Genomic DNA, 16,804 nt, shown 5'->3' with positions numbered 1-16,804 from the left:
CTAGATGATGTCATGGACGACATGTGCAAGACATGTGGCGGCAAAGTAATCAAGATTGGACAAGGAATCCTAATTGGAGGCAAGACACGCATCAAAGTCAAATCCGATTCAAATTAGGAAATTTGTCTGTGCAGGTCAGTCAATTTCGACAGAGTTCTGAGAGCAGCTCAGAACGAATATCAAATGTTTTGAATGTTTGTTCCTAAATCAACTAGGAGAAGACTCTTCCCACCGGAATTAGGTGTGTTCAGTTTTTTAGGAGAAGGAATTTTAGTTAAAACGTCATCGAGTACCGTCGTTTCGTTCAAAACAATTGCATCTAAGCCCCTGAACTTTTCATTATTTGTATTTCCGCCCTCCGCGGCCTCTTTTTGAATCTATTACAACTCAAATCCCAACTGACGACGATCGACACAACAATGGCACCCTCCGATCTCCGCCGTCCGTACAAACGGCCGCAGCTCTCAGACCAGCAGAGGCGGAGAGAGCTTTCGCTGAAGCGCCAAGAGCAGAGCCGCGACGCCGAGCTCCAAGCGCGGCGCTTAGCCTCCACGCTCCTCTCCCTCCCGCCGGAACAACAACCCTCGGATCCCGAACCCGAGCCCAGTTCCTCCACTGACTACGACCTCCGCGACGCGTCGAAGCTGAAAGGCCCGGCGGCGCGGAAGTGGTTCGCGAAGCAGCTCATGCTCCCGGAGTGGATGATCGACGTCCCTCATCGCCTCCCCCATGACTGGTCAGTTTGAATTTTCCTATCTTAAAATTTCGAACTACTTTTTATGAATCGGTTTTGAATTTTCGTCTCTCTGAATTTAGGTATGTGCTTCCGAGGCCAGCAGGGAGGCGATGCTTCGTGGTCTCATCCGACGGAACGACGATCAGTAGGCAACGAAACGGCACCGTTCTGCACCGTTTCCCGTCGGCGCTGCCCCACGGGTCCCGGAACCGAGACGGGTCGGGTCCTCCGTCGTATTCCATACTCGACTGTATATTTCACGAGGTAAAAATTAGCTTTGATCATTGTGCCTGGTTACTACTACTTGTTGCTATTGCTTTGCACACCAAGTGTTTGTTGAAATGTCTAGCTGGTTTGTTGATGAATGCAGATGGACCAGACTTACTACGTGATTGACATGGTGTGCTGGAAGAATTACTCTTATTATAACTGCAGTACTGAATTTAGGTTTACTTGGTTGAAAGAGAAACTGGCTGAGACCAAAGCTTGTGATCCTCCATCGTATTATCATAAGTATAGGTTCAGCCTGGTTCCGTGGTCTCGCTGCGATCTGGCTGGTCTACACAATGCCTATGCCGGAGAGGTGCCTTTCATAAAGGATGGTATACTGTTTTATAACAAGTAAGCTGAAATTGATACTAGCTGAAAGTTTGTGTGTTTCAGATTTTATACTATTGGTGGCTTACATTCTTTGTGTCTAATATGTAAAATTGTTGTTGTCTTTAGGCATGCACATTATCAACCGGGAAATACACCACTGGCGTTGGTGTGGAAGGATGAGCATTGCAGTCAGTATGTTATTGATACAGATAGCAAGGGACAGGTCCCAAGCCATCAGCAGGTAATTGTCAGTGTGTGAATGCGCTAAGAAGACTTGGTTTATATTTGGTCTATTTGTTGGTTGGACACTTGTTTTGCATTGTGGTTGGCTGACTCTATTTCACGCTTGTGTTTCGTATGATTAGGTAGTTTTGGAGCTGCAAGATGATGGGAAAGTGACTACATCGGATGATCCTCCAGTTGTGTTTAGTTGCTTAAATTTGGATTTTATACAACAGGTATTGCTTATTGTTAACAAATTCTGTATATTCTAAGATATCATTCTTTTCCAATACTAAATTTCATGTATTTCTGCACCTAGTAAGTGCTTGTGAGCCAAATCAGCTTACTAGCTTACTTGCTGGCACTACCGAGTGTTCTCAACCCTCTAAAGACTAAAGTGTCAGTTTGGAGCCTGGACATTTTGAAGATTTTCTTTCCTCATTCCTTGTCTTCTCTCTGACCTTTATATTGACTTTTATTTTATTTTCAGTCAGGATTGCAGAGTGGATGTCTTCTTCGTTTTGCTATTGGTGATGGAGGATTGACCATTGTGGATGGGAAGCTTGAGAGGGCTGATTTACACTACGTTGGCACGTCCAACCGAGCACGCGCATTTGCAGATACTTACTCCAAGGTTTGTAGATATGTACACACTTCACAATTGTTGGTGCAATTCATTCTTTCTTAATCTTAAATGTTACTCTTTTTGATACTGACAATCTCTTTGGACTATAACCATGCAGATTATGTTTCAGAGTATGGCTCGAGGATCTCCCCTGAGAATTGATGATCTTGTTGCATCAATTAGCTCATCAGATGATGAAGCAGATACACTTGACGTTGAGATGGCTGTTTGATAATCAGTTGGGCAGACATATTACTGTCTGCTGGCATCACACCTTGTTGTTAAATGCTCGTGAAGCCCTCTAGAACTGGCATACATACAAAGTCTGAGAGTTGTGGTTTGATACAGGGACAAGTCGTCTGGTGCAAGCTCAATCTATGGAATCCGATGCTTAATTTATGTATACTCGGACAATTTAACAAATTATTGTAACGTTTGCCTCTACTTCTATATATTTATGTTACTTCTATGAAGATTTCAACCTTTTATCTCATCATCCCCATCACCTTGTTAAGCAAGACACATTAGTCTGGTTGTTTGGGTGGTTATCCTGGACAGCATGTATGAAGTTCAATTTTCAACAGAAGGGAAATGACCACTGTAAAGTAAGCAATAATATATCCCAATTAGAATGAAGCATGATCCATATCTTATTCTGAACCGATGGATAAATAATACCCCAATTGGTAATTACATCTCGTCAATAGTGAGCATGGAGTAGACAAATATGCATGATATATCCTGTTGAAATTTATATATGCAGCTGCCTTCTACAAACAGAAAGAATCTGAATATAGGGTAGGGTACTAATTCTAAAATGCTGCTGTCGTTGGTTCGCAACTGTCGTGAACACAAGCCAATACATCTGTGTAGTCCCTTGATATGGTGAAGGAATCGTAAACCTTCCCGTCGCTGCTTTTCTTGTACTCAAAGAGGAGGGATGTGTGATTGAATGCAGTCAATTTTACAAATCCCCAGTCATGATCTCTGTAGAGACTCCAACCTGGTTGTTGTTGGCTGAAGTCAGATAAGTGGCTTCCGGCTCCTCCAACAACAACATGGATTGTTCCATTAAATTTCCCAGAGTAGTGAGATCTTTCTGAAGATACGCATTGGTTCTACAACACCACAACACAGTGGGAAAAAGAAAATCACTCCATTAGACATGAAATTCACCTCTGAATCATAGTCTAGGAATTGAAAGTTGAAACTGAGATTTTCAAGCTAAAAAATTCGTACCTCATAGATGGGGCATGTCCTTTCATAGTTATGGACATGGCCATAAAATGCGATGTCTACCTTGTACTTCTGCCAAAGTTTCTGCAAGCTTTCCCTTCCCATAGGCTCTTCAAATGCGCCCCCTTGACTATACCATTTGTCAGATGTATAACCAAGGACACGATGACCTGCAAAGATCAACCAAGGTTGCTTTTGTCTATCCACGGATGCAAGGCAATTCTCAATGAACTTGTACTGCTCTGTTCCCTCCCTCCAGTCATGTTCTGTGTCAGCTATACAGAAGTGAAACAATCCATAATCTGTAGAGTACCTGTACGTGTATCAAAAAAGCTTACAAAAATCCCGCGGAACACAATCTTAACAACAGAAGACATTATCTACAGAAAACAGCAGAGAAAACAGAGATCCAAGTAATTTGTTTGATCAGGTTATTATCCTATATCCAACAAAAATAATGAAACCCAAATCAGCAGACAAATACTAAAATGCGCTTGTGAAAATTACCAATATTTAGCTCGGTTGTGAGCTGGAACGTAAAACATGGTCTCACCAAGCACACCACATTCTCCACCTGAATCCATTCCGTTGTAATAGGACCCCGAATCAGGCCAATCACGTTCATGATTACCACTGAAGCCACAAAGTAAATATTTTACCAACTGAGATTATAAAGCAGTACTTCATATGTAATTTGCAACTCGAAAGAAACATGTAATGGACATTTACACAAACCTGCCAACCATATATGGAACAGTTGATGCAATGGGCTCCACCTGTGCTGTGAATTGGTCCCATTGTGAAATATAGCCATTTGCATATGATAGATCTCCTATATGAAAAACTATGTCAATGTTGTTCAAGTCACTGATGACTTGATCTGTAGTGTTCAGAGCACCAGGTTGATAATCACTGTACTCATTTGAACCATCACGCTCTGCCTGAAAGATATGAGGAGAAACATGAATATCACACACAAAACTCAACGTACTCGAATATTGTTGCAGTGAAAGGATAGAAAGCCTAAAACCCCTAACAAGTGATTGTAAAACAACCTCACAGAAAGGAGATATATGAAACTAGTAAAGGACAAGGTTCAAAATCTTTTTCTCCTCCGTAGAACCAATATATACAGTACGTGTTCCTATGCTTTGTTGGGTGTCATCTATTTACCTTTCCCATGTCACCAAATATTACAACGCGCTGCAAGGAATCTTGTCCAGGATATGGAGATGATTTGAATGAGTAGACCTTGCTCCAAATATACTGACCATCCAAGTAACGATGACCCATCCTATAGGTGTACCTGAAAATCCACCATATTAACAGTAAGGACAGATAATTAATACTTTAACTACACTTTTAAAGAAGATACCAGATACCAAAAAAGAGAAAAGTTCTTCTCTACATACAATGTGTTTGGCCACAAGTTGTTCAGGAAACTTGTGTGTATGAAACCTGGATCGCGCCACCCAACTGTCCTTGCAGGTGAACCTAAAGGTGAGAAGATAAAAACCTCAGCATGCAACATGGCTTAGCTACCCATCAATGTGCCATCACATTGTTATCATTTCAACATCAAAATAGGAAGTCACAGTTAATGCAATGTGATGAGATCCTAAATATATAAAATGAATCATACCACACAAGCTGTTCTGATCAAATGTCAATGTTGCAGCTGCAGATCGCTTTCGAATATCTCCCTTCATACCCCACTCAACAAATGGAACAGCTTCGCCTACGCCGTAGCCACTAGTCCAAGTTACTGTCATCTACGAAAATATCAAAATATTTAGTGAAAGCAAAATGATGTCCTTAGATGATATGCAACATGAACAAGAGGAAACAAAAAGATATGAAGTCTCAAGGCTCATGAAAACTGACTATCACAGAAACTAGTAAGAAACATGAATAATCACATCAATTGTAATGCAAGGATGCTTATCAATAAAATAACAGTAAACAAGCTAATATCTAGAGTTTAAAAGAAGATCCATGCCCAGTAATCAAATGACCATAAGATGAAACAGAGGGAACGATCAATTCAAGATAAAACTCACTTCATTCCAAGACTTCCCTTGAGCCAGACGTGGATAAACAGGCGCTTTAGGATTGGCAAATGTCAAGAAATTTGAAATTGCCACCAATTTTGGCTGCCATGTTCAAGTATTGAGTGAGTAAATATAACATTAATCTTAAAAGTCAACTAACTGAAAATATAACCAGAGGTGGTATGCTTTAACTATGAGATAGAAGTGATAAGCACCAAGCAGAAGAAAGAATCTCGTACATTTGACAATCCGCCTGAAAATAATGCAAAAGAGAAATCTGCTCGCTGATTTATAAGCTGAAACTTCAAAGTTGCATTGCCGGTCTTTGTATAACCTGGATTGTCTTGTTTTGCATATTTGTACTGAAATACAGGTGATGCAAAACAAAGGTTAGACAAGTTCCAATCAATTCTTTTAATCTGTTAATTTAATCTCATCAGTCCAAACTACAACTACACACCTTTATAGGAGCAGTGCATATATATGGAGTTTGTTCTCTTTGACCATCTACTGGTGGGCACTGTGATGCACTGTTATATTAAACATGATTACCTCACTTTTCAGTAAACAAACCAATATTTTCCTACACTAAATTTATCAGTAATCAAAGTTCTTGGTCCTCAACTATTATTGAATATAATATTTCTAAAAGCATGAACTTTACTTGAGTCTTCCAGGAGAAAAAACTCCAACCCAGTCATTATCAGAAGCATCAGGGTACTTGAGATCCACAGTCACCCAATCTGTATCCTCACCCTGTGGGATCGTATCAATCAGAACACAAATCATCAAACTCTTTAACAATATGATTAATGCACACAAGCGAAATGAATTCAAACTGCAAAAAAATCATGCATTTTAAATAGTCAGACCCACTCAACCACACCATTCAAAGATTAAAGAGTGATCACCTGTAAAAAAGAGTTGACTATCAGTGTACATACAATAGTCAAATACATGCAAGATTAGATAAGTAATATCAACATACCCACATTTACCATTTACATTCACTTCCATTGTTTTAGTCACATGATGAATTCCAATCACACACAGAAACCCAATTCACTATTTCATAAAATAGACTGTAAACTTATGAAAGCAAATGATAGCAAAATTGTTTTACCTGTATGCCAAGAACAGAAGGGTAGGCTCTAATGGAGGCCGACTCATGAATGGCGAGAGTGGTTTTCCGAATGTTAATCTTGGCGAGTGGCTGGTCTCCATAGATTTGAGCACAATCTGAGCCCAAATGGGTGGAGCCCAAAATCACCAGAATTGTGAAAAGTCGAAATATTTGCTCCATAGGTGTCTTGAACACAATGAATGGAGTTAACCAGAACTCCTGGGTATTAGTATCATTCAATGAGGAACTGATCCCAAAATTGATGTCAGTTATATTCAGAGAATATATATATATATATGAAGCTTTGATGTTTGGCACACCACGATAAACTTGAATCTGGAATTTCAATGCGTGCTAAAGATTAGTTAGATGAGAATCAGGGAGAGAAACCAGCATGAATTTGAAGACCCTCTCCCTGATTTTCAAGAGAAAGTTTGAAGGGAAGGGATCGAGAACTTGTGTCTGTATGTGCATGTGTTCTTGCTACGTTTATGATTTCTTTTTCCACGTGGGCATATATTGTAGCCATGTTTTTGAAAACGAGTAAAATATGGTTTTTGTTGTAGTATATCTGATTCACATGTATAAACATGAGTCATAGTATAAATGTCTATATCATGTATACAAATAGGTACTTGAGTGTATAATATAGGTATTGTGACTTGTGTGACAAGCTTTATGCCAAAGGGCAACAAGCATGGCAATTTATCATCATCACAGCCACCATGTGGAGCTGCAGCTGTAAATGTAGAGGTTATCAAGTTGAGTTACTCTTTGAGCATTCACACTTGTAAAATACTCCTATAAATACCTCTTTGTGTGAGATGAATAAACACACTTGAATCTCTATTCTCACAGAAACATTACTCTCTCTCTCTGTTTATCATTTCATACTTGTCCTCAAACACGTTATCAGCACGAAATTGCTCTAGAATTAGAATCGAAATTGAAAAGAGGAGAGGTAGTTCATAATCCGATCGAAGTCATTTTTTCAAACTTGCAAAAAACCTCCAAACCCTAGCTCATATCAAAGCCCTTGATTCAAGAAGCTCAGAACCGGTTTCAGAACCCCCAGAACCGGCCGGAAACAGCCTGAACCGGCCACCGGAAAAATCGAACCGCTGCTGAACCGCTGTCGAAGTGCTGCCGAGACCTGCCGAAAGCCCCTGCCGAAGCCCTGCGCAGCAGCTGCCGAGCACCTGCCGAAGCCCTGCGCAGCAGCTGCCGAGCACCTGCCGAAGCCCTGCGCAGCAGCTGCCGAGCACCTGCCGAAGCCCTGCGCAGCAGCTGCCGAGCACCTGCCGAAGCCCTGCGCAGCAGCTGCCGAGCCACCTGCCGAGCACCTGCCTAGGCCCTGCGCAGCAGCTGCCGAGCCACCTGCAGGCCATCTGTCGAGCAGCTGCGCAGCAGCTGCCGAGCTCCTGCCGAGCAGCTGTCGACACATCTGTCGACAACTTTTCCGGCAACTTTCCGACGACTTTTCCGGCAACTTTTCCGGCGACTTTCGGACAACTTTTCCGACAACTTTTCGGACAACTTTCCGGCGACTTTTCCGGCAACTTTCCGACAACTTTTCCGGCAACTTTTGGACAACTTCCGGCAATATTATTCCAAGGTATTATTTACTAAAAGTTCCCGCTTTTGAGTTTTTACTCTATTCTTCTTCTCTTTATTTTTCTCGGGAACTTACAATCAAAAGCGGAATTCGAAGAAATTCACGCTAAACGAACTAAGAGCGTTCGTAATTATGAACTAAGAGTGTTCATAATATTTGGACTAAGAGTGTCCACAAAACATCATTGTTTTGATCTAAAGATTATTGATTTTAGATTTCGTGGAAGTTTTGAACTCCAAAACTAATATATCTTCTCTTATCTTCAGGATGTCGAATGAACCTAGACTCGACTTTCAAATGCTTGACTCAACGGGTTCGGAATACTATAGTTGGGTAACCGACGTTGAGAACCACCTCACTTCAAAGGGGATATTGCCCATAATTCAAGCTCCTGATCCAGGCCTTGTGTTCCAAAGAACACCTACAAAGCATGCACAAGCTATTATCTTGATGCGGCGCCATATGGATAAAGCTCTCAGACTAGAGTATATGTCAATGAAAGATGCTCGAGAGTTATGGGTAGCGCTAGAAGAGCGTTTTGGTAATATCCAAGATACCCTCCTCCCTGACTTGAAGGTTCAGTGGAATAATATACGCTTCTCCGACTTTAAGTCTGTTGCAGAATATAATTCGGAAGCTCTTCGACTCAAAGCCATGTTGAAGTTCTGTGGAAAGCCTCTCACAGAAGATGAGCTACTTGAGAAGACTCTATCCACCATTCCCGTCTCAGCAATTGTTATATCAAAGCAATTTCGCACAGAAGTCAATGCTGGACGAATTACAAGGTTTAATGAGCTTATTAATATTTTGTCGGTATCTGAAAAGCACGACAACATCCTTGTAAAGAATTATAATTCTAGGCCCATTGGAACCAAGAGCGTCCGTGAGGAAAATTATAATGCACCCAAAAAGGGGCACAAGCAACAATACCCTAAAAATAGGGGACAAGAAAGGCGTACGGGCCCATATAACCACCCCAATAAAGAGAGAAACCGCAACTTTAAAGCGGATACTCGTGGTGGCAACTTCACACGTGGTGGTAACTCCACACGTGGCAACTTCACATGTGGTGGTAACTCCACACGTGGGAGAGGTGAATATAATAACAATATGGGCCGTGGAGGTCGCATCATAAGACATGGTAGTAGCAGTAACCCTCCTAGGGAATATCCACAACATGGACAAACTGCACCTCCAATGAAAGGAGGCAACCATAATGACGTGTGTCATAGATGCGGATCAATCGAGCATTGGTTCAAACAATGCCATGCAAGTACTAAACTAGCTGCAAGCTACAAAGAGTATAGGCAAAACAGGGAGCAAGAATCCAACCTTGCCGAAAATGAAGATAGTGAAGATGTCAATCTCACAATAGAGGACTTCAAAGCTGAACAAATGCACGAGGATGCAGCAGACTTTGATTAGAATAGTCCTTTTCTATTTTCCAAGGGCAAATGTGCCTTAATCAATAACAATTGTATTGACTTTTTCTCATGTGGCGTACCCAATGAAATATGATGTCTAGGAAAGTAATTGAGATCATGGTATTTAAGCGAGCCTCGCTCCACCAACATCTCTCTACTTCCCTGGTCATATTTCAATGGAATTACCAAACGGAATGAGCAATTACAATTTGTATAAAGTTTGATTGTATTTTGGAATAGACTTTGGAAACCTTGATGTAATCATTGGTTATTTTCCTTATCAATAAAGTATCGCATTCAATGTCATGGACATGTGTTAATATTCCGAACTTTATTCTTTTCAGTATGTTTTCCGGAGAAATGGAATGCCTTCTTGATAGTGGCACCACACATACTATATTACGACACAGGCAATTATTTTTATGGATGAAGCCTAGTCGATCTTCAATAACTACGATGGCAGGATCATCACAATTGATTCATGGTCGAGGACCAGCTCAGTTTTTGTTGCCAAATGGCACGAATATTAATATCATCGAAGCTCTATATGCTCCTAGGGCTGGAAGAACCCTATTGAGTTTTAAAGATATAAGAGCCAATGATCTTCATGTGGAAACACATTGTGAGAATGGACAAGAGTTCCTTTGCATTACCTCTAATAACTACGGAAATACACGAGTATTAGAGAGACTTATGTGTCGCTCTAGTGGATTATATGCAACCACTATCAGAGTAATTGAATCCAACCATGTCATGAATGAAAATTTATGGGATTCCGACACATATAGACTATGGCACGACCGCTTAGGTCACCCAGGTCGTGATATGATGCTCCGTATATTAAAAACTTCACACGGACATCCATTCTTCAAAACGAAAAGAAGTACGAACCAAAGATTGGTCGAAAGAACTACTTCATATCTTTCGTTTTGCAAGGCTTGCTCTTTAGCAAAGGTAGGATCAAGACCATCCTATGCAAAGGACTCTAAAGAAAATATACCATTCTTGCAAAGAATACAAGGTGATATTTGTGGACCTATTCAACCAACTTGCGGACCATTTAGATATTTTATGGTGTTGGTTGATGCATCGACACGCTGGTCACATGTCATGCTATTATCCACGAGAAATGCTGCATTTGCTAAACTCCTAGCACAGATCATTAAATTAAGGGCTCACCACCCTGATCATCCTATTAAGTCAATTCGTCTTGACAATGATGGAGAGTTTACATCAAAAACTTTTGATGATTATTGCATGTCCATTGGGATCGAGGTTGAACACCCTGTACCTCATGTACACACCCAAAATGGTCTCGCAGAAGCTGCCATTAAAAGACTTCAAATGGTTGCTCGAGCATTGGTTATGCGCACCAATCTCCCTATTTCTGCTTGGGGATATGCAATATTGCACGCAGCTGTGCTTATTCGTCTGAGGCCCACTGCCACCCAACCATTTTCTGCTTCCCAGATGGTCACTGGGTATGAGCCCGATGTCTCACACTTACGAATATTCGGGTGTGCAGTCTATGTGCCAATTGCGCCGCCACAGCGCACCAAAATGGGTCCTCAAAGACGATTAGGTCTTTATACTGGATATGACTCTCCCACCATTATCCGCTATATAGAACCCTTGACAGGCGATCTATTTACCGCTAGATTTGCGGATTGTCACTTTGATGAGACAGTCTTCCCATCATTAGGGGAGACATGAACAGTAATGTTCAACAGAAAAGACAGGAATTGTCGTGGTTTGTCCCCACTCTGTCTCATCTTGATCCTCGAACAGCACAATCTGAAATAGAAGTGCGGAGGATTCTCGATCTTCAGAACGTAGCAGAATCAATGCCTGATGCGTTTTCTGATATCGCTAAAGTGACAAGATCACATATACCTGCTGCAAATGTGCCTGCAAGGATTGATGTCCCTAACACTAGAGGACATGATGCCATCTCAAGAGTACATAAGAATGGCGCCAACGTCCCCTATATGGGTGACGTAGTGGCTAGACCCATGGCTCCAGCCAGGAAGCGCGGGAGGCCCATTGGTTCGATGGATTCTCGCCCAAGAAAGAAAGCGAGTTTGGCACAAAATAATCCATTAATCATCGATACAATTAATCCATCTCATGAAAATATTCCGGATTATGGTTATGTCAAAGAGACTGATAGGAGCATTTTAATGTGGTATTTTAATAGTTAATTCCTCACATTTTGCTTAGTTAATTCCTTAACGAATCGATTTTTAACTGAATTTCTATTTTCTTAGGTACATTGGAGTAAATGATGGTGAAATGAGCATTATGTCCACACTTACCTACAAATGGTGGAGATAAAATTGAAGTAAATGAGTAGGAAATCCATCATCATCATCACCCAAAAATATTCCATCTTTTAGGGTGTAATCATCATGTTTTCTCCATCATTTCTCACACTAATCCACCATCATCATCACCCAAAAACATTCCATGTTTTAGGGTGTAATCATCATGTTTTCTCCATCATTTCTCACACTAATCCACCATCATCATCACCCAAAAACATTCCATGTTTTAGGGTGTAATCATCATGTTTTCTCCATCATTACTCACACTAACATACTCCACTTTCATTATTTTTCTTCCACTCATCATTTCACTCTTCTTTTTCTTCCCTATATAAACACCTTCTCCTCTCATTCCAAAACACATTCCTTCATCCATTTCATCTCCTTGTCTCACCATTTCCTTTCCATTTTCCCAAACATTCCTTCATCCATTCCATCTTCTTGTCTCACCATTTCCTTTCCATTTTCATTTTCCATTCTCTAGTTTTAAGTTTCTGCATTTTTAAGCAAAGAGAAGAAGAGAAGAAGAAGCCATAAAGCCTCCTAGCCGTCATCATCCACCTTGTGCCGTGATAGTGAAGTCTTGCTTTAAAGATTCAAGATCAATGTCTCAAGCTCTTCATCATCCACTCCCTTCATGGTGTAATTCTATCTTTTTCCTTGTAATTTCTTTTGGTTTTCTTTGTTTAGATTTGTAGAACTATGAATTCTAGTTAACAAATAATGTTAAGGGCAAAGTTTAAAGCCCGTTTATATGTTTTGAGATAAAGTTGTGATTTCTATATGTCGATTTTTATGTTGCTTATGTGGGTTTGTTTAATTAAATTTGCATGATAGAAAACTTTTGTATTTTAATCTTATGTGGTTGCAAACACTTAGGGTTTTGATATGAATGGTGCTAGGTTTAAGAACATGAAATCGACTTTTCGTTTTGTGTAAACTTGAATCAAAGTAGTAAAGGTTTTGTGCAAAGACCGAATTTAATTAAAGAGAATTGCAATTAGGTGGACTTTTCCATACTAAGTTGTACACTTGAGTTGATAGCCTTTCACTATGTGTAATGCGTTGAACATGTCATGATTGACTAGCTTTCTAGGGCTTGATTGCATGTTTGATAGGATTAATCTAGGTGCTTTCGCTTAGGTTAATTAGCATTGAAAAGTAAAATATGAGAATTCATTTGCTTTCGAATGTTTCACATGATCAACTCCTCTCTCATGACATTTAAAATCAACTATATGAATTGTAATTGGATTTCTTGCATATGGATGTGGTTTTGATCCACCCTTGTATATATGTTTTTACATTTTCTTTATTTTATTTATCTTAATTTTCAATTCTATAAATCTTAAACCCCCCTTTATTTGTGTTTACTTGTATATATTTATTCTTTATTTTATTTTTGTAAATAATACTTTATTATTTTAATTCTTTATTTGTTTATACAATTGTATATATTTATATTCTTTATTTTATTTTTGTAAATAATACTTTATTATTTTAATTCTTTATTTGTTTATACAATTGTATATATTTATATTCTTTATTTTATTTTTGTAAATAATACTTTTCTTTATTTGTTTCACAATTACAAGTGTACCCTCAATCCCCGGAATAGAACGATCCCTACTTACTTATATTACTAACGACATTTCAGGGTTAAATTGCGCGCTTGCTTTGAGCGCATCAATTTTTGGCGCCGTTGCCGGGGATTGAAAAATCACTTGTTAAATTGTGTCATTTATTGTATATATTTGTTGTATATAAATTGTTTAAAACTTAGTTTAAATATTATTTATATTATTGAACACGAATTTTAATTGTAGGTTGTAAATTGAGAGGAATAGGTGAAGTCTCTTTTGTTAATATTGGCCTAAACCCCTTATTGGTACCTAGCTCAGGTCCCTTAAGGTTGAGGGCGGCCTTTATTAACACTTGTTGAACTGTCTTCACACTTATGAACTTTTTCATCTTAGTAAGTATAGCCTATGTGGAATGGTGTCTAGGAAGGGGACAACGTTCATGACGGGTTTTTGAATCCAGAAGTGCTTACAAATGGGCCTAAACCACTATGTGGGAGTAGCTCATGCCAAAATGGATTTTTCCTCTCGTGTTCGTCCTCCCCCACCTGGCCATTTCAGTAAGGTTGCCCAAACGATTTGAAAGGGAGTTTGTGTCTAGGCGACTATACTTGGGCCGCACGTCCACTTGATTTACCGCTTGGAATTTGATTCGATATCAATAATGTTTATAATAAAAGAAATACTTGTGAATACTCTATACGTGTAAATTATTTTGTTGTTTCATACTTTAAACTTGTAAAAATACTTTTCACGTTTTATACTCACTTGAGTACTTAACTTGTGTCTTATATACAATATACTTGTTAATTATACTTGTAGTTTGTAATTAATATTTATACTTGTTTTTATTTTGTATTTCTTTGTTAATTATAGTTACTAACTTTATTTAATGTAGGTACCGTCTGGCTGCAAGACGTAAAATACAAGCGCTACTTGGGAGGCAACCCAATTCAGAATATAATCAGATTTGCTTTCTCTTTCCCTATTTCTTTTTATTTTTCATTTTTCTCTATTGTTTTTATTTTAGGATTTGTTTTCGTAAATGTCTTCTATCTATGCTTACTTATTTCATTGCACGCTTTTAATTGATTACATTGAAGATAATGCAATATTTAAGTGTGGGGGAAGAGATTTATATTTTTGTCTTTCATTTTGAGTCCAATATATATTTATATTTGTCTTTTATTTTTGAGTCCTTTATATAAAAAATAAATAAATAAATAAATTAAAAAAAAAAAATTGCATTCATTCTGTCTTATTAAATTCAGCTATTTAAAAAAAAAAAAAAAAAAAAAAAAAAACTTTATACACTATACTAAGCTATGTCTGCATTTCCGTAGGAGTTGAGGCTGAGCTCAAGGGAAATGCGAGAGTCACCGCCATAGCCGCTACCTCCCTCGGAAGTAGTCTTCATGTTGCCAAAGATGTCCTCACCATGCATGGGGAATAGTGGAAGGGTTTCAATCTCCTGGTGATCTCCTCCTCGTTGTTCCATGAAAGATTGTCCTCCTGTTGTGCCAAAGGAGGCAGTACTGGTATTAGTGTTGAAGGGTGAGGAGGAATATGGGTCAACACCATAGCCGACACGTGACCCAAAGTTTAGATCAATGGATCTACCATCATCAGTAGAACTAGTGGATCCAAAATTGAGATCGAGAGATCCACCAACCGGAACGTTCCGAAATTCCTTCAACTTCTGCCTCTCACGAGCCTTGAGGTTCTGGAACCAAAAGAAGACGTTCTTGTCCTCGATCTGCCCATACTGTTTCAGATGAAGGCAGATCTCTTGAATCTGCTCTGGAGTTGGGTACTTAAAACCCTTATCATAGTAAAGGCCCTTGAGGATTCTTAGTTGAGGCGGTGTGGGAGCCCACCGGTTACTACTCCCGGCTGCTTGGATGCTTCCTCCCTCCTCGGTTGGTTGCTGGGCTTGTAATTCCATTTGTTGCTGGGTTTGTAACTCCATTAGTTGCAGAGTTCGTGGTTCCATGTTGATGAAGAAATGATTTGGGTTTTGAAAGAAAGGCTGAAGGGTTGAGAGAGAAAGGCTGGAACTCGGAAGAATTTTCTTTTGGAGTGAACAGTCGCTCAGAATGCACCTATTTATAGAACGAGTGAGCAGATCTCCACCGTTGGATCGACGATCTCTGAGATTAAATCTACGCGTTGGATTAAAGTCACCCGAAAACACGGAAAAGCTGTTGACGCGTGGAGGACACGAGGAGCTGTGACAGACAAGCTATAGCCGAAAACATGCCATAAATCCAGGAAAAGAAAGGACACGTGGGGGAACCAAACAAATCTCGAGGAGCTGTGACAGACAAGCTACAGCCGAAAGCAGGTCTAATTGCCATTAATCCAGGAAAAGAAAGGAATATTTACGCGTGGGGGAGTTTTTCATGTGCATACGTGTTTCTTGGGCCGTGAACTGTCATAACTCTTCTCCTTCCCGGAGAAGCTTTGTTAAAACCGTGTGTCTGTTGAGATTTCTACCCTATTTTGTGCTTTACATATACATCCTTTTTTGTCTCCTCCAGATTTTACTAAGGTTTGTCTAAGCGTGCAGTTTCAAATTCCTTCTACTTCCTCATGGCTCGAACCAAGGTTACTCCTCGCAGGGGCGTCAATCAACGTCGTATTCTCTCTTTGGAGGAAGAAGGTCGTCAAGCGGCCACTAGAGCTGGGCTTACTCGTCCATGGGACCATCGTCCTATCCGTGAGCGTACCCGCAGTCCCCCTCCTCTACCTCGTCGCTCTCCCAGACTGCATCCCGGAGAGTCTTCTTCCTCACCAGCTGCTCGTGCTCCTCGGCCTATGGCCACCCTGGAAAGCTTGTCGGATTTGATTGATGATTTGCGTTCCTCTCTCCGCGATGGTATTATGGTGACAGATTGGAGAGTCAATTGCATGATCGATTACATCTCTGAGATGAACTGCTCTTTGATCCGCTGTCACACTGCAATAAACAAGCTTGCTCAGGAAGTCAATAACTTACAGAGTTATCCTCCTGGGTTTCCTCGCAAGGACACTACTGCATCACACCATGAGAACCCTACTCAGGAAGCTGAAACCAGCAAGAGGGCTGCCACTCGCCCGCATACCGCTCCTCCAAAGGAGTAAATGGAGGTACAAGTCTAGGCTGAAAGACTTTAAACATTAAGCGCTGCATGGGAGGCAACCCATTTCAACTGTAGCTGTGGAGGAGCCATCAAACGCAGATTTGCTTTCTTGAACTCTTCCTTCTATTTTATTTTCATGAATTTTA

At 40.1% G+C, this 16,804-nt stretch overlaps 3 protein-coding genes across 3 annotated transcripts; 2 read left to right on the top strand and 1 right to left on the bottom strand.

Annotated features, from left to right (window-relative positions):
* The first annotated feature begins 367 nt into the window (after nucleotides 1-367).
* On the top strand, nucleotides 368-2,679 carry LOC112180844 (snurportin-1). The gene is made up of 7 exons (XM_024319406.2): nucleotides 368-736; nucleotides 817-1,000; nucleotides 1,107-1,357; nucleotides 1,463-1,577; nucleotides 1,702-1,794; nucleotides 2,049-2,192; nucleotides 2,302-2,679. Exons 1-7 carry the CDS (start codon nucleotides 420-422, stop codon nucleotides 2,413-2,415), a joined length of 1,218 nt encoding a protein of 405 aa, XP_024175174.1. The 5' UTR covers nucleotides 368-419; the 3' UTR covers nucleotides 2,416-2,679.
* A 122-nt stretch (nucleotides 2,680-2,801) lies between these two features.
* On the bottom strand, nucleotides 2,802-7,070 carry LOC112180843 (probable inactive purple acid phosphatase 27). Its single transcript, XM_024319405.2, has 12 exons — nucleotides 6,594-7,070; nucleotides 6,135-6,226; nucleotides 5,931-6,000; nucleotides 5,710-5,832; nucleotides 5,480-5,572; nucleotides 5,062-5,191; nucleotides 4,832-4,913; nucleotides 4,593-4,725; nucleotides 4,155-4,360; nucleotides 3,927-4,052; nucleotides 3,423-3,732; nucleotides 2,802-3,301 (listed from the first exon to the last, which is right to left on the bottom strand). The coding sequence occupies exons 1-12, from the start codon at nucleotides 6,771-6,773 to the stop codon at nucleotides 2,996-2,998; spliced, it is 1,851 nt and encodes a 616-aa protein (XP_024175173.1). The 5' UTR covers nucleotides 6,774-7,070; the 3' UTR covers nucleotides 2,802-2,995.
* A 1,128-nt stretch (nucleotides 7,071-8,198) lies between these two features.
* LOC121050596 lies at nucleotides 8,199-9,633 on the top strand. Its single transcript, XM_040511316.1, has 3 exons — nucleotides 8,199-8,208; nucleotides 8,475-8,954; nucleotides 9,441-9,633. Exons 2-3 carry the CDS (start codon nucleotides 8,476-8,478, stop codon nucleotides 9,631-9,633), a joined length of 672 nt encoding a protein of 223 aa, XP_040367250.1. The 5' UTR covers nucleotides 8,199-8,208; nucleotide 8,475.
* Nucleotides 9,634-16,804: the final 7,171 nt, after the last annotated feature.

This window comes from Rosa chinensis, chromosome 7 (genome assembly GCF_002994745.2).
Source record: "Rosa chinensis cultivar Old Blush chromosome 7, RchiOBHm-V2, whole genome shotgun sequence".
Classification (NCBI taxonomy): domain Eukaryota; kingdom Viridiplantae; phylum Streptophyta; class Magnoliopsida; order Rosales; family Rosaceae; genus Rosa; species Rosa chinensis.
Note: the sequence above shows the minus strand (reverse complement) of the source record. Positions and strands in the feature narration are given on the sequence as shown.

Coding starts and splice junctions, on each gene's coding strand:
- LOC112180844 (XM_024319406.2), top strand. CDS start 420: ATGGCACCCTCCGATCTCCGCCGTCCGTACAAACGGCCGCAGCTCTCA. Junction 1,001..1,106: donor TCGACTGTATATTTCACGAG/GTAAAAATTAGC, acceptor TGATGAATGCAG/ATGGACCAGACTTACTACGT. Junction 1,358..1,462: donor GGTATACTGTTTTATAACAA/GTAAGCTGAAAT, acceptor TGTTGTCTTTAG/GCATGCACATTATCAACCGG.
- LOC112180843 (XM_024319405.2), bottom strand. CDS start 6,773: ATGGAGCAAATATTTCGACTTTTCACAATTCTGGTGATTTTGGGCTCC. Junction 4,053..4,154: donor GTTCCATATATGGTTGGCAG/GTTTGTGTAAAT, acceptor TTGTGGCTTCAG/TGGTAATCATGAACGTGATT. Junction 3,733..3,926: donor CACAACCGAGCTAAATATTG/GTAATTTTCACA, acceptor ATACACGTACAG/GTACTCTACAGATTATGGAT.
- LOC121050596 (XM_040511316.1), top strand. CDS start 8,476: ATGTCGAATGAACCTAGACTCGACTTTCAAATGCTTGACTCAACGGGT. Junction 8,955..9,440: donor TCAGCAATTGTTATATCAAA/GCAATTTCGCAC, acceptor CGTGTGTCATAG/ATGCGGATCAATCGAGCATT.